The following is a 17,837-nucleotide window of genomic DNA, read 5'->3' as shown; positions in this document are numbered from 1 at the left end:
CCAGCCTGTACATGATGGATATGAAGTTGCTAAGAACATGAAACCTGCTCGGAACAGGTTCTTCCTTCATCCTGTTTATTGTTAAACGCCTTTGAGCCTTAATGTTGTTTGTCATGTTGCTCCTGGTGGTTAAGCTGATGTTCTGCAGGGACCCTCTTCCTTCTCATGTGATCGAGCACAGCTGGAACAGTCAGGTTTACAGTGTCGGGGACCCCTGTTTGGCAGCTACTTATAGCTAAGACTGATTTTATCATATCAGAAAAGTATTGCAGGACAGAAGTGAATGAATATGCTGTTTTTACTATTAAACAGGTTTCCCATTTCTCCTATTAGATACAGTATATTCTCTTGGTTCATATAACAATATACGATTATATATAGAATTACCCTAACACTACAGTTTACTGGACTCTATGGTCCAGTTTCTTCACCCTTTTGAGACTTCAATAAGTGAACTAAAGATTGCAATGATAGAGAATAATGGGTTGTATTCACCTGTCCTACAGTCAGCTTTTGTACAGCATGAGTGACTGATAACGGGGAACAATAGACCATTTTCAGTTTCTGAGAAAGCTTGGTTATAAGTCTAAGTATCATTAAATATATAACAAATATTTTGTGAACTAAGGTAAGTCTTTACTTCTAGCTTAACGTCAGTATGTGTACAAAGGAGAATCACTCCCTGTATATTTACTTGGCACTGGCACTTGTGACGCTCGGAGGGTATCGATTTTCTGGGATTGTCCACATATCATCTGGAGCCTTATCTATAGTTCAATAGTCCTGTGGGTTTGTACTGGGTGGATCTGGGGGTGACTTCATGTTATAGGAGCAAAGTTCAGTCGTCTGCTCCCTGCGGCTGCCTCTGGGAGCCATGTGCATAAGAGGATGGGAAGGTAAATGTGCAGAAAGTGCAGCTCATAAATCCTGGGCACTTCTACCTGCTCTTCAACCAGCCATATCTTTACTCTCAACATCGCCTTACTAGTTATTTGTTTCTGGAAAAGCAGGCTTCCAACCAATATGGCTGGCCTTACAGCTTTCCCAGTCCTGAAAGGCACATCTCTCCTACATTTTGTAAATTGCTTCTGGAGCCAGGGATAAGGAGAAGCTGTAGTTAAAGCTGCACATAAAATGTGATGAAATCCTCTTATATAACTATATAAATCTCCAAAATATTTCTGAACTGAAAATCTCTGTGGCCGGACGCTAGGTTTTAAGGAATTTGTTCAAACCTCCTTCCGACATATAAAGCTTCTACCAGATACTGGAGACAATAACTTGTCTTGCACAGATGCGAAGCTACAAGCTTTTAAAGGGGCATAGATGTTTATAAATGAGGATTGAATATGCCATAATTGTTAGTAAGTGGGATCTGGCCACAGTCCCTAAGAAAAGGAAAGCCTTGCCCACTGTTGAGGAGACTGGGAAAGCTGGGAGACAATCGGAATAACTACAATTGCACTCCTTTTCATAGAGCCCTCAATATTGGTATTCATTGCTACTGTGCCTTTAAAGAACAGCCTTTGCAGAACTGAAAAGTGAAACTTTTCAGGATCTTTCCCAATGTGTTGGTAATTTCCTGTGATGATCTCTCTGAAGAATGTGGTGATGAATAATCTGCCGGTAAGGTGTCATCTGGCTGCTCGTGGACTCCTTTCTACTTTGTCAAGAATTTGGGGAAAACTGTTTTACTTTAACAAGTTTTCCAGGACTCTTGGTGACCAAAAATCTGAAAAAAGAAAAACTTGCTATCCAAATTCAGCTTACCTCCATAAAGTTTTGTTTACTTCTGTATGAAATCTGTATGGAAACTGTCAACAAGCTGCTGCTGATTTATCTGTTCTTATGATAGATCATATTAGTGTGATTTTATAATGGTGTCTCCATGTGAATTGGCTTAGGTTCTGCTTTATTCACAATACCATAGATGCCTGACAGTTTAGCATGGGTGTAGCAACTGATCACCTGACGGATCCTTTATTATTTCTTTTTTATTGTTTACTTGTATAGCGCCATCATATTCCACAGCGCTTTACAGACATTGACTTGAACCTAGCCTGTGATAATCAATTTATGGTACAATTGGGGGTATTCGTAAATATGCAACTGAGGGGACATGAGCCAGCTGGAAGTTACAAGAGCATAAGAGAGTTTCTGATGGTGAAGGGGCCCTTGGATGTGAGACTGTATTTTGCATTTGCCTTAAAACCCCATGACAGTCTATGGCGCAGACGGAGTCTCCATGTCCCAGTCTCTATTCTTCTGCTGACATGACTTGTTATTCTTTGAGATAAAGTGTATTTTCAGCTGAAATGTTCTGGAGATCTGAGAGCAGTAATCCTATAATGCACAGTGTAAAGGCTGATCCCATATTTAAATACTTGACTGAACACTGGCCGTAATTCAGGCGTATTAGATCGTCTTCTCCGCTCTCATCCATGTAAGGCCTCAAAGTATAACAAGCAGCAGTTTACAGTTCATGTTTCTGAATCTGAGATTGTATGTATTAACCCCCCCTAGATTGTAGCCACAGATTCACTTTTACTTGCTTGTGAGATTTGCATCTTATTCTGTGTATTGCCTATTACTTACATTCATCCTCCATAGTCATCAACTGTACCATTGTCTTATTTTCACTTCAGCCTGCACCTCCTGGTTCATTAATAGATTCTGACACTACAGTGATGACTGACACAGTGACAGAGAAAGGATCCCACACTTATATATACAGAAGTAATGCAGTCTTCATTTGTAGTCATATGTAAAAATCCATCAAGGCTGAGGGGCTAGGCACAAACCACCTACACATTTTAGGTATTAGCTACATCCATAGTAATGTTGTTTTAGGTTGCTGAAGGACTGTAAATTCCTTAACTCATGGCCTCCATCACATAGCAGCCTTCATGCATTGGCATTACTCTGTCCAAACAGATGTACCTTCACTACATGGCTTTTGTATTCATCTGACATCTGGAAAACCGTAGACCCCATTGATATAGCATTGACTCTATTGGGGTTCCCTTGAGGATCTCATTATTTTGACTGCAAGAATATTGCTGCATGTAGTGATGTTCTTTGGAGGCATTGAACACATAAGTGAACAGAACATTAGGTTAATGCTTTGTAGAATGATATTTCACATAAATGTCTTCTCATTTCAACTTTTTAATATATTTTTGGTTTGATTTGTCTCAATTTTCAAGATCTCTTCTTGCTATTCAGAGAATAGAAACGCCATTGAGTCTAAAAACCTCTTCTAGAGCTATTCCTTTGTTACAATGTCTCAGTGTAGGCGATCACAACAGCACAGATTTGTAGGCTCCTGGTGGATAGTTTTTATCTACACCAATACATTGCAGTAAGCTGCAGCTGAATGAGGGGGACTAGATGACGTATTCAGCTCCTTAGATGCCATCACAAGTGTTTGTACTCCCCAACAGCAAGCAGAGATCTTTAAAATAGTGAGGAATTAGAGAATTCTCCTGAATTATTATTAATTATTATTATTCAATCATGTGGATTTTTTTTTCCTGGTGGACTACTGTGCCTACACTGAAATCTATGCCATCTTGTACCTGGCATAGAATTCAGATTTAATTTGCATCAGTAAACTGGGGTAAATGATGGCAAATTTGTCAGGCCCGATGGCTCCGTCCACAGCACATCCTTGCCAACCCCCTTTTTCAGAAAGTGGAAAGGGCAATGTTAAAACATCACTTGCGAAAGTCAAAAGTGTTTTAGGAGATTGATAAATATCCCCCAAAGTGCGTTAGAAATTCATTATCCAACGATTACAGTGGAAATCCCTTCTAATCTACCCAGAACATTTCATCTGTGACAGGTAGGTGCCCATTGATTCCCAAGTAACCTAATGCACATGTACCCAGTTCTCTCCATTCACCCTGTGGTAGTAGTCCCATGCTACAGTGCACTGCCTCTGGTGAATATCAGACAGAAAACCTTGTGTCTACAACCCTAGTCTAACCCCTGTGTAGAAATTCAGGAAGCAGGATGTGGGGGATTCCTCACTCTTCTCCATTATTGACATGTTCACATTTACACAGCCGATTAATAATAACCTCTCCAGATCTCCCACATCCTGTTCACTTTGTTGTTCTTCATCTGACACCATCCTTATAGGGTCATACAGAACAAGAAAGCAGGCGGCGGAAGTCAGGCACCCCCTGCCTGCACAGTGTCACGTTAGAGGGCTGCTGGCCTGGATGTATCACCGGCACAGGACTGTGTGTTCAATTGCCATTTCCCCGAAGGTGTATATTAGTAAAACACACAACCCCAGTAAATACTGGACACTGAGATAATCTACATTTAGAGATTATCCATTTCTGGGAAAGTTGGGTGATAACCAATATCACCACATTACTACATTGGATAGCTTGGCTTGCATTACAGCACCCACAGGAATTGTCATCTAAGTTGCGGTCATTTCAGTACCTATAATGGTGGCAGGAAAAAGGCTAATTTTTAATAACTTAAATGAACGCTGTAGCATAGTAAAGTGTTCTTCTATCTCTCCAGTCACACAGAAACCAATACAATTTGTTTCCATCAGTCTGTCTTAAAGAACTGTGGATATAATGGAGAATGTTCCCATTCACTGACAGCAACATTTGGAAATCCACCATCAGCTAATACATTTCAGTTCTGAGTTTGTTACAATTCTCACTTATTTACATTAGAAATGCCTTAAAATGCTTAAAAATCTGTGTTTCGGCAGTGGATGAGAAGACCATACTGATGATAAAAGATCTTTGTTAACAATATGTAGTGCAGGGTCTCCTTTTGTCCCAGTGAGATGACAAATTGTGACACCTTCCTCACTTAACACAATGGTGTAGAAGCCATTGGTCAGACTAAGCTAAATGCACTACAGGCCCAGCCTACATGCTGGGCATCACATTTGTGTGTTAGAATCCCCCCCCCCCCCCCCCCCGCATTGTCGGCAACTGCTGAGTTTTTTTGTTGCGAGTCTGTGCTGAGTTTGCGGTAGGACAGTGTAGCCTTGGACAGCCTCACAGATGTTTGCAAAAGCGATTTTCACCACTACTCCTTATTGTCACTTTTTTTTTTCCTGGTTATCGGATGATAGAACATCATTGTTAAATTGGATTCAGGAGATATTTTGCTCAATAGGAAAATTGCTTAGACTGTGTTCCCACTTGCATTACCAACATGTCACCTGCCCAATACCATTGTGGTACATTATAAGTCTATGGAAAAATGAATCAGTCAAACAGATTATACTATTATATATTCATTTAGTTTACTTGTATAGCACTAACCTATTCAGTGACAATTTAGGGCTCACAATCTAGGTTCAGTATGTCTTTGGAGTGTGGGAGTAAACCAGAGTACACATAGGAAACCTACACAAAACCTTACAGATGTTGTCTATGGTCAGATTCAAACCCAGGACTCAGCGCTGCAAGGTAACACTGAGCACCATGGTGTGTACACACATCGGTGTACTGGGTTTTTCTTTCATTGAGGTTAATATCCAAGAAAACTTCCTATTATATTTTGTGGCATTCTTATTTCTATATAACAGAATTCTTGCAGTATAAACAAAGAGCCAACAGCTTAATATGTGCTTAGCACCATGGGACCCAACTGATGCAAACTTCCAAACGGTGTAGAAACATGGCAAGTAGTTGCTTGCTACTCAATAGAGACCTGTTCACATGTGCACTTCAGTTCTATGTACATCTTGTTAAACATATATCAAAAACCAGAAAAGAGGATATAGGATGGCACTGCTGAATGCGAAGACAAAAAGTCTCTACCAGCTGGAGGTGAGTATGAGGAATATAACCTTGTGTATACAAAGCTGTGGAGGTGCTCAACAACCGAAAAAAGACTATAGAAAAAATGGAGCAAATACAAGAGAATGAGGAAGGGCACTCACCCACGTCACGCTTATCTTCATAAAATACTTCTTTTATTGAGGTAACATATTCCTTTAAAAACAGGTAGTGCAGGGAGGGAATAGAGCATATATAGGCATGTAGGCTACTCAATAGAGACCTGTTCACATGTGCACTTCAGTTCTATGTACATCTTGTTAAACATATACTGATCATCTAATGTGTATAAGGTTGTCCCAACTTTTCTCTGATGGCAGAACGACTGTTGAATTTCAACATGTGCGATACTTTTGTGCTGGTTGGGGGAGGGTTGGGCTGCATCATCAGCTTCCTCCCCTCTCCCCATTTACAACACTCTGAGTGGGCATGTGAATTGGTGCTGAGGTCAGGAGTAATAGCTGACTGCTATCTATAGTGTATGGCCAGCTTCATAGCTGTTTGTGAATAACCCCCACTACTACAGTGGCATGCAAAAGTTTGCGCACCCCTGGTCAATATGACTCTTATTGTGAACACTTAAGCAAGTTGAAGATGAAATAGTCTTTAAAAGTCATAAAGTTAAAGATTAAACACTTGTCTGTAATTTTAAGTAATATCAGTGTATTATTATGAGTACAATTTTAGAGTGAAAAAGGGAAAGGAGTACCTTGCAAAAGTTTGGGAACCCTTGTAGTTTTGTGTTCTCAGATAACTTTAACCAAGGTCTCAGACCTTTATCAGCCAGTTAGGATTATGGCTTGTTCACTATCATGGTTAGGAAAGGCCAAGTGATGCAACTTTTAGAGCTTTATAAATACCCAGCTTCCTTTTCCTTGTGCCCAAAAACAGCAGCCATGGTTTCTTCTATGCAGCTGCCTAGCACTCTGAAAATGATGGAGACCCCAAAGCAGGAGAAGGCGATAAGAAGATAGCAAAGCGTTTTCAAGTTGGCGTTTGAATTTTTTTGTTATTTTGAAAATGTAAGATATGGAAATGTTTTTTGTTTTTTTTTCCAAAAATACATTGGAAACGTGTCATCTTTAATGTTATGCCTTTTGAAGATCATTTTATCTTTAACTTGCATAACTGTTGACAAAAAAAATAATCATTTTGACTAGGGGTGTCCGTGGTAATTCATGTCATAGAGTTCACCACCCCCTATATATCATTTTGTAGAGTCTAGGTAAATATGATTTTCTTGATGGAGAACTAACTCTAGCGCCACCTTTTGGAAGGCAGCTTCCTATAGATCAATGACCTGGCTTTCTTTTGAAATGTAGAAATTCCTACCCTGACGTCCCCCAGTGAATCACACGCTTACATGTATTGTGCTTTACAAGTCCTGGCGTGACTATGCTCTTGTCGCAAACATACAAAAAGATGAATCTGGCTCTGTTTTGCTTATACAGAAACACGATCTGGATTGGAAATTGGTGGGCTTCAGCCTGACCTCTATTTCCTTGTGTTTCCGTTTAAAACCAGGCTGAATGTTCTGTTGTTTAACAAAATGAAATTCAGCAAGTCCCTGTGTGATAGGTGGGTAGATTTGCCCTCCAAAAGTAACAATGTAGTTACCTGGATTCTGTACTTCATGAGCGGCCTCTAGGCTCTATGCACATTCAGGGTATTTTTTGTGCTTTTTTTTTTTTTTTTTTTTTTTTTAATACTTCCTGCAGTATTTATAGCCAATGTACATAATCTTTCCATTGGAGCAATGTCTATAACACTTTCTATGCTACCTAATCTAGAACCAGTAACCCACCCACCCATTTATTTTCAGCCAGGGCCACAAAAAAAAAAAAAAAAAAGCAACATTTAAGAGAAATTAGGCAGTGATAGATTTTAAAGAATGAAATATGTTTACCTCTTCACACTCAATGGGCTCAGATTGGGCTTGTTCATCTAAAAGGTGTTGGCACCCCTCACCCAGGCTGTCATAACAAAGCAAATTTGGCAAGAATGGAGTCTAAAGGGAGGAGAAATGTATAGGAAATCCAATTTTCCTGGTTTTGACTGAAAGAAAAATAAAATTCTTTCACGCAATTCTATGCAACATGACTGGGTTTGCTGTTCAGCTTTTCATCCCTCCTGTGTATCTACCTTAAGATATAAGATAAAGATAATTCTTATCTTCTGTTGAGTGCCCACAGGGGCTATCATGCACCAATGTTATCTCTTGGAAAAGTAGAAGGTGTCGATTGCCTAGTTACGGTGTCTTGCAAAAGTATTCATACCCCTTGAACTTTTTCATGTTTTTTCACCTTACAGCCACAAACTTAAATATATTTTATTGAAATTTTAAGTGAGACCAACACAATTCATTGCATTGGATTTTGGTCTATCACTTAAAGGGATCCTATCATTCACACACTATTTTTTTCTAGGTACCACGTCGGAATAGCCTTAAGAAAGGCTATTCGTCTCCTACCTTTCGTTGTCTTCTCCGTGCCGCTGTTCGCCTACAATCCCAGTTCTTGTCTGTATGCAAATTAGCTCTCGCAGCACGGGGGGCGTCCCCAATGCTGCGAGGGAACTCTTTCCAGTGCCGCCTCCATCTTCTTCAGCAGCGTCATCTTCAGCCTCTTCTTCCGGCGGTGGCTTGTAACTTCTAGGCCTCGGGCAGAGCAGACTGCACATGTCCACAGGCCACGAGAAAATGGCCACTTACAATACTGTGCAAGCGGCCATTTTCTCGTGGCCTGTGGGCATGCGCAGTCTGCTCTGCCCGAGGCCTAGAAGTTACAAGCCACCGTCAGAAGAAGAGGTTGAAGAGGACACTCCTGACGAAGATGGAGGCGGCACTGAAGAGAGTTCTCTTGCAGCATTGGGGACGCCCCCAGTGCTGAGAGAGAGCTAATTTGCATACCGACAAGAACCGAGATTGTAGGCAAACGGTGGAACGGAGAAGACAACGTAAGGTAGGAGATGAATAGCCTTTCTTAAGGCTATTCCAACGTGGTACCTAGAAAAAATAGTGTGTGAATGATAGGATCCCTTTAAAATCTCAATGAAATACATTTAAGTTTGTGGTTGTAAGGTAACAAAACGTGAAAAAGTTCAAGGGGTATGAATATTTTTGCAAAGCACTGTATGCAATCTTTGGAGAAAAGCAGCGCCTGAGGTTCTACCCGCAGCTGATCCTCCTTCCATCCCAACTCACTGTCTCCATGTTACCAGTTAGATTAGGTCTGATTCTTACTCTTTTAACTTCAGTCTCACAGTTGTGTTGCATAGCCCTTGGAAGTATCCATTTTGTATTCCTTGCTTGTCAACCTGATAATCAAACTGGAAAATTATTTCAGAGTGTGGTATTGTGCAAGAAAATACTGAAGGCATTGTAGCGCGGGTCATACTGCTCATGGTGGTATCGGGAGGTTTACGGCACAGGCTCGCATATTCCCTGCCAAGTAACAGAACTGGAAAATGCCATTTTTTATTTTTCCTAAACAAGACAAATTGTTTGCTTTGGAGGCACATTCTGCCTTAGGGATTTCTCTAGATGTGTTTTTATAGGCCATGTTTCCCATTCAATCAGTTTCACTTTACTAAAAATAACTATATATTACTACTTCTTGCTTAAAATGAGCCTGAGACAGCTTAATTAACTATGCTCACTAGATAGCAGTGACAGCACTGATAATGCAGCCTATCCATTGAAGACGGTGGCAGTGACCTCACTGATGATGTAGCCCAGGGGTAGGGAACGTACGGCTCTCCAGCTGTTGCAAAACTACAACTCCCAGCATGCATACTTGCATTGCTGTTCTTGGAACTCCCATGGAAGTGAATGGAGCATGTTGGGAGTTGTAGTTTCACAGCAGCTGGAGAGCCAAAGGTTCCCTACCCCTGATGTAGCCTATCCATTGAAGATGGTGGCAGTGACATCACTGATAATGCAGCCTATCCATTGAAGATGGTGGCAGTGACATCACTGATAATGCAGCCTATCCATTGAAGATGGTGGCAGTGACATCACTGATAATGCAGCCTTACCATTGAAGATGGTAGCAGTGACATCACTGACAAAACAGCCTATCTTTTCAAGAAAGTGGTAGTGATATCACTGAGATGCAACTTATCCATTCAAGGGAGTAGGTGTGACAATGCAGCCAATGAAAACCAACCAGTTTTGTATTTTTAGAAGTGTTAGTACGTTGTATACATTGTGACTTTAAGGAGAAGAGCTTATCTATCTTCTTTTTCTTCTTCAGCTTGACCTGGCCAAGCCCATTGAGGACCAAGGTCCACTTGACGTCATCATTCATAAGTTAACGGACGTTATACTGGAGGCTGACCAAAATGAGAGCGAGTCCGTGCAAGTGGTCCAAAGATTCCAGGTGTGTGGTTTATGTATGCTATTAAAACTTTACAACTCTTGAAGATTGTCTTCAGTATTATGAAAATGTAAAATTCTCACTACCTAATAGTTTTTGTTTCAGTTCCTCACCCTTCTTTGCTTGCTTTATGTGAATGTACTGCTAATGTGTTTAGCATTGTTCCAGTCTTCTTTTTTTGATACTAGCCTGAAATCACTTATCTATAGTGATATATTTTAACCATCCTATATCTATGAGCAGTACAGGTTTTATTCTTCAAATTATTATTATTTATTTATATAGCACCATTAATTCCATGGTGCTTTACATTTGGATGTAGATCAAAGTGTCCTGACAGTAAGCAGAGATCTTGAAAATAGTAAGAAATTGAAACAGAGGCCTCCAGCATCCCCACCAATCCCAAACTCCATGCGCCAGAAGTAGCTGAGCTCAGTAGACAGTATTCCAGCTGAGGAGATTACTCAAAGCCTATTCTGGTCAATGGCACCGAGCACACAGTACCCTTTTCCAGCTTTTATTAGGGTATGGAGCTGTGCTAGGTGGTGCCAGGATTCAGACCTCTTCCAGTATGCTATTGATGGTCCATCCTAAGGATAGGTATTAAATGGTATTCTCCTGAATATCCCCTTTAATAATTCAGTAAAGACCTTTGATCACACAATGGAGTTCGTCTAATTATTGATTAAAGTCTGATGGATATACCAAGGCACTTTACTAAAATGGAAAAGTGTCGACTGTGAGTTCAGTTGTAGAGTGAAGTACGTCTGAAAATTGTTGCATAAGGTACAACATATAACACATGCTGAAAACACAATGATAACCCTGTAACCCAACAAGCTATGAAGTCAGAGAGGCTGAGCAAGGACTGGGATTCCCCATAAGGTTTAATTACAAAATAATTGATAAATGTCTGTCTGGTCCTGATAAGTTTTCAGATGTCTATTGAAGGAGTTTTCTCACAAAATGCATTTATGGCATATGAGAGAGAAATAATACTTTTATAGTCCCACCATGGGGATATTCAGTGTGTTACAGCAGCATGGATAATACAATAATAATACAAAAGCTCCATGAAGAATCATTATAGTGACAGTAGGTTATGAGACTTGTACCACTCTCTAATACGTCTCTCTTTTACTCCATGCTCAGTGACAGCCATATCCAGACTCTCAGTGTTGGTCGGGTTTTACAGAAACAATGTAGCTCTCTGAGCTACGCTGTTATTGTAACTCCAATGGAAGTGAATGGTAAAGGCTTAGATCAGATTGGTGGGGTTCATACTCCTGGTACTCCCACAATCGGCAGAATGGGCTGCAGCACTTGGTTTAAAAAGAAGGGGCTGCAACACTGACCAAGTGCAGCATTGTGCATTGTATAGCAGTGGTGCCCCCTGGTATTGTAGCTCAGTCCCATTCACTTGAGAGGGATCGAGCTGCAAAAGGACCACATGACTGGTGGAAGTGACATCATAGCACTAACAAAATGCCACAGTGCTGGCTCAAGCACCGAGGTGCCTTTAAACAGCTGATTGGTGGAGGTGCCAACAGTTGGGAGACAGCCTCTGTGAGTGAGGACAACCACATCCACCTAGCTTTCCAAGAAACAGATAAAGCAGATACATGCAAATTTTAACAACTTGACAAAAGAACTTGTATTTATTGGGGATGTTTTTAGTGGGAAGTGCTCTTTGAAAGAATAATTACGGTATAATGAATTCTCACTAGATTTTCAGTCCATGTCCTCTATACTGCAGGTAGTGACATGCTATAGCACCCCCTTCCTTTTTAAAGTAAGATGGTAAAGATTATCCAGTTACTGAAATAAATAATCCCTCAATTTCCAAACAAAGCAAAAACCTAATCTTTAGATATGTTCTGTTAATCCAGCCCGGTTGGCAAGGGATTGCTGGGATATCTGAGGTTTTGTATATGCCAGGCTCCTCAGAATGGGCGTAGATTAGCTAAATTCAGCAGTTAAATCTGTATTTATTATCTTTGGAGCTGACGCACTTGCCCTCCCACGTCTGCTCTTTCTTATTATGTCTGAACTTTGCACTGTTGATCAGAGTAGATCTTTATATAACCCAGAGATGGGACAATTTAAAGGGCCAGGAGGCCTTAAATTGCAGCAATGCTTATGAGGATGTAATGTCTGTGGTTTACAACAGGGAACAATAAATTATATTCATTGTATAAAATTAGCTGATACAGGGACCAAAGATTGTCGTCACCTAAAGCAATGAAGTAGTGGAATACAGATTACAGTCAAAGGCTTCAAAATATTGATTTGGTCTATATACCTACTAATATATGGTCTCTGAAGAGATGGTTGGTCTCAAGCCATTTTCCAAATAATTTTGTTTCTCCAGGTTATCACTGGAGTGGACAGATGGTTAGGCAATATTCTGGCCCATAAGTGGAGACTACACTTACTAGAAATAAGATGTGAAACACATGTTTTGTGTTTTTTGACTCTCCCCTGGTTTTGACACACAGCCACTAATGCAAATCGCGAAAATACTGACATGTGAATAAGGTCTTAAATAATATTATATTCCTCAAATAATTTGAGTTCTCACTTTAATTAGATTTATTTTTTCATTTACTTTAATTTACTTTACCATTTTTTTTTAATAATAATATCCATAATGCTTTCCAAACCAATGAGAGTGCCATGTAGGTGCCTTTTAATAGGAGCAAAAGCATACCACTGTGGTCACACACCCATGAAGTGATACAAAGATAATCATCTTTTAATGAATATGCAAATTGGTCGCAAGTGCCCTATGCATGCACCTCATATTCCAGATTTGCCTAAAGACAATTACAAATGTTCCGCCCCTGTTCTGGAATCAGTGCAATTATTTCCCATTTAGCGATCTGTATGCAAATATAGGAGTTTAGGCCCCTCCCCTGTTGCACTTGCAGGCTGATTTTTCATATCCATAAAAAGATGATAATCTCTGTATTTCTTTATTGGTTTGTGGAAGGAAATCGCACTATTATTGGTTTGGGAAGGAAATTGATCCATTAGCTAACAATACTACCTTCTCCAGATGCAGCCTTCACATGTACTCCATAGAGCTCTATTGTTTGAGACCAGGAGAAAGCAACACAAACAACTGTGTGGAACTGCAGTAGGGTGTTCCCTGGCCCCCAAATTCATATGGGTGCAAATGTTTTGCAATGGTCTGGCTCTGAAGGTCTGCATTTTCCGTGCTGTTATATTTTAATTGCTTGTCATATGTTGATGCAAACCATGCACTGGTCTGTTGGGAAATCCTTTGTTCCAGTGACACATAGTAACTGTGCTTTAGTTGCTATCGCTGTGTCTTCATCTTTATTGTGAAGCTCTGCAGTGTGTGGAAACTTCCCTGTTCTTTCCCTCATCTACTGTACACATTAATAATTGCTAATAATCTGAATATGTAATATTATATGTTACTGGTAATCCCTCAGGCTGCTAATGGCTGAATCTGAAGCCTTCATGACTGAGCTAAAACTGCAGAGTGTGGGGGCTAAGTCATGGAAAAAATACACAAAATAAGCACCAAAATAGCATCTCCATGCCATACACTCCAATATAGCCTCTGGATTTCAGATAGATAAATATAGGAGGTGTTTACATGGCTAGGAGATGGATGGATATATGATAGATATGAAGTGGATGAATGTTTTAGGCAGACCCGTAACCACAGGAACATCCACAACTGGAGCTCACTGTCTCCTATAACAGCAATATCAATAGGGATACAGGTGCCGTCCCCGTTTGGGTGAAGTTAGGGTCCCACCCCTTTTAGTAGTAGATAAGGATGAACTTCACAGTTCATCCTTATCTACTATAACAGCAATAGGAACATTTCCCTGCAGTCAGAAAAACAACTACGGTACATAATCCCGGTTACATTCACCTAAGCATCACCAAAAGTGGTCTACTTAGATAAATGTACCAAATGTCCTACTTGTGGTTTTTATGTGAGACCGGGCAGTAGCTTAGAATGAGGATGAACTATCATCATACAATCCAAGAAGAGAACAGATCTCCTTAAAATTTTTCTGTAGCCCTCATCACAATATAAATAACAGGGAAATTTTACTTATATAAGGAGATTTCAAATTTCAGAGAGACGGAAGAGTCTGCGAGTGTAAACTCACACTCAGAACAGGGATGACTGTGTCTTATGGATTTATGTCATTCTATCTCACATAAGTAATGTGCCCTTAGACCAGATCTCGGAGGACAAGAGAACCTTTACACTCCTTATCTAGGAACGGCTTTAATATTTACTGCTTTAGCGATTTATTGCCCTCCTAATATTGATAGCCCTGTTTTCCATCACTTGTCTCATTTATCATTATGTTCCTATGTCCTGTTATGTATAAATCTATGACTCTTCAGATATTGTGTATACCACGTCTGATGAAGAGACCTGAGTAGTCTAGAGAGCTTGCTATTAGTCATCCTCTTTTCAGTTACCCATTAAAGGTATCAATTGTTAAAGATAATTTTTATCTGTGAAAAGGGTAGTAATATGGCATGATGTATTTTTGACAGCCCACATTCACAATCTGTTAAAAAAAAGGCCTTATAACGGCTGTTCAGAAAGTGTCTGTCACAAGTCATGTGAATAACCCCTCATGTATATAACGCTATAATGTTTTATACAGTTTATATGGGCTATCACATTCTGGGTTGAGTGATTAACCCCTACATGCCTAGAAGGAATTCAGCCTCATGTCCTGGTTCTTGGATCAGCTTGTCATATCCCTGACCTATATTTCCCGCCGTGGATTATAGCAGAGTAAACGGATCACCTGCTGGCACAGCCCAAGCTCATCTCCTACCTTCCTGAGAGATAACAGGCACAGACTGCTTATAGTGGTGACTTCTCTACTAAGATTTTCTAACATGGGGAAATAGAATTTCCCAATTTAAGCACAGGAGAGAGTATCCTACTGTGAATATGAATTTGTAGTAAAAGCTTCAGAAGAAGCTAGGGACTAAACTAGATGAGTTTGTTGAATATCCAGTGATATGGCAGAATTCTACATGTCCTTTACATTTTCATTGCCGCTACGATCATGGTACTAGTATAATCCAGGAATTCTATCCTGGTCCATAGTGAAAATATTGTTATTCTCATCTAGGGTAGCAGTAATGTACTAATATCATTTTACATAGGGGACTATTATAGTAGTTATATTTAATATTGTACATAAGAAACTGCCTTATAGTAGTTATATTTTTGTATCTTGGAGGCTACTTTCACATTACCATTACCATACCACATCCATTGTTAGGGGGAGTTCACACAGAGTAAAGTGCCGCGTGATGTGGCACGTATACACCGCATGAGATTTTGCAGGCCATATACGCTCCCATTGATTTCAATGGGAGCCGGGATCGTATATGTGGCGCTATTTTGCGTCCGTGATTTTGCGGCCGCAAAATAGCGCCGCGTATACGATCCCGGCTCCCATTGAAATCAATGAAATCATCATTGAAATCATCGTATACGACCCGCAAAATCTCACGCGGCGTATACGTGCCACATCACGCTGCACTTTACTCCGTGTGAACTCACCCTTATGGTCCTCCAGAGGATCAGAACAAAGGACATTAAAGTTTGTTTGTTTTTATCCCTGCATTCCAGACTGTCACATTTAAGAATTCTTTCATATATACTGCAGTCATATCCCCGCTGTCCAACTTCTCATCAGTTCCTTATCAGACACCAAGAGACCGTATATATAGTTAGGGAGGCTGACCTATGAGCTCCTTCATTATAGCTGGTTGTCAGGAACGGTTTCCTCATCAATAGCTAGTGACTGCAGTTTCTGTTTTGTACATAGGAGACAGTGTTATAGTAGTTATATTCTTTTACATAGGATACAGAATTATACAGAATTATAGTGGTTATATTCTTGTACATAGGAGACAGTGTTATAGTAGTTATATTCTTTTACATAGGATACAGAATTATAGTAGTTATGTACATACACTCACCGGCCACTTAATTAGGTACACCATGCTAGTAACGGGTTGGACCCCCTTTTGCCTTCAGAACTGCCTCAATTCTTCGTGGCATAGATTCAACAAGGTGCTGGAAGCATTCCTCAGAGATTTTGGTCCATATTGACATGATGGCATCACACAGTTGCCGCAGATTTGTCGGCTGCACATCCATGATGTGAATCTCCCGTTCCACCACATCCCAAAGATGCTCTATTGGATTGAGATCTGGTGACTGTGGAGGCCATTGGAGTACAGTGAACTCATTGTCATGTTCAAGAAACCAGTCTGAGATGATTCCAGCTTTATGACATGGCGCATTATCCTGCTGAAAGTAGCCATCAGATGTTGGGTACATTGTGGTCATAAAGGGATGGACATGGTCAGCAACAATACTCAGGTAGGCTTTGGCGTTGCAACGATGCTCAATTGGTACCAAGGGGCCCAAAGAGTGCCAAGAAAATATTCCCCACACCATGACACCACCACCACCAGCCTGAACCGTTGATACAAGGCAGGATGGATCCATGCTTTCATGTTGTTGACGCCAAATTCTGACCCTACCATCCGAATGTCGCAGCAGAAATCGAGACTCATCAGACCAGGCAACGTTTTTCCAATCTTCAATTGTCCAATTTCGATGAGCTTGTGCAAATTGTAGCCTCAGTTTCCTGTTCTTAGCTGAAAGGAGTGGCACCCGGTGTGGTCTTCTGCTGCTGTAGCCCATCTGCCTCAAAGTTCGACGTACTGTGCGTTCAGAGATGCTCTTCTGGCTACCTTGGTTGTAACGGGTGGCTATTTGAGTCACTGTTGCCTTTCTATCAGCTCGAACCAGTCTGGCCATTCTCCTCTGACCTCTGGCATCAACAACGCATTTCCGCCCACAGAACTGCCGCTCACTGGATGTTTTTTCTTTTTCGGACCATTCTCTGTAAACCCTAGAGATGGTTGTGCGTGAAAATCCCAGTAGATCAACAGTTTCTGAAATACTCAGACCAGCCCTTCTGGCACCAACAACCATGCCACGTTCAAAGGCACTCAAATCACCTTTCTTCCCCATACTGATGCTCGGTTTGAACTGCAGGAGATTGTCTTGACCATGTCTACATGCCTAAATGCACTGAGTTGCCGCCATGTGATTGGCTGATTAGAAATTAAGTGTTAACGAGCAGTTGGACAGGTGTACCTAATAAAGTGGCCAGTGAATGTCGTAGGCAGCATTATGCAATTTATATTGTTTCATGTAGGGGACAGTGTTATATTAGTTTTACTCTTTTCTTTTTGAATGAACTTGTAAAGTGATAACTGTAGTGATTTTATTTCTTTACTTTGTGCTTTACTGAAAGGGATCCTATTAGAGATGAGCGAACACTGTTCAGATCAGCCGATCCGAACAGCACGCTCCCATAGAAATGAATGGAAGCACCTGTGGCGCTGACTTAGCCGGCGTCACAGGTGCTTCCATTCATTTCTATGGGAGCGTGCTCTTTGGATCGGCTGATTCGAAAGACTATAAGAAAGGCTATTCGTCTCCTACCTTTCCTTGTCTTCTCTAAGCCGCCATTCGCCTGCAATCCTGTTTTTTCTCGGTATGCAAATTAGCTCTCTTGCAGCACTCGGG

At 40.7% G+C, this 17,837-nt stretch overlaps 1 protein-coding gene across 1 annotated transcript in view; it reads left to right on the top strand.

The window, feature by feature from the left end:
* ITPK1 (inositol-tetrakisphosphate 1-kinase) overlaps positions 1 to 17,837 on the top strand; it is a 95,423-nt gene that overhangs the window by 44,436 nt on the left and 33,150 nt on the right. The window contains exon 4 of the mRNA XM_075282450.1: positions 10,079 to 10,204. Within this exon, the coding sequence (XP_075138551.1) occupies positions 10,079 to 10,204 (126 nt within the window). The remainder of the gene's footprint in view (positions 1 to 10,078; positions 10,205 to 17,837) is intronic.

This window comes from Leptodactylus fuscus, chromosome 7 (genome assembly GCF_031893055.1).
Source record: "Leptodactylus fuscus isolate aLepFus1 chromosome 7, aLepFus1.hap2, whole genome shotgun sequence".
Taxonomy (NCBI): Eukaryota; Metazoa; Chordata; class Amphibia; order Anura; family Leptodactylidae; genus Leptodactylus; species Leptodactylus fuscus.
The sequence above is the reverse complement of the archived record's forward strand: the minus strand, read 5'-3'. Positions and strand labels throughout refer to the sequence as shown.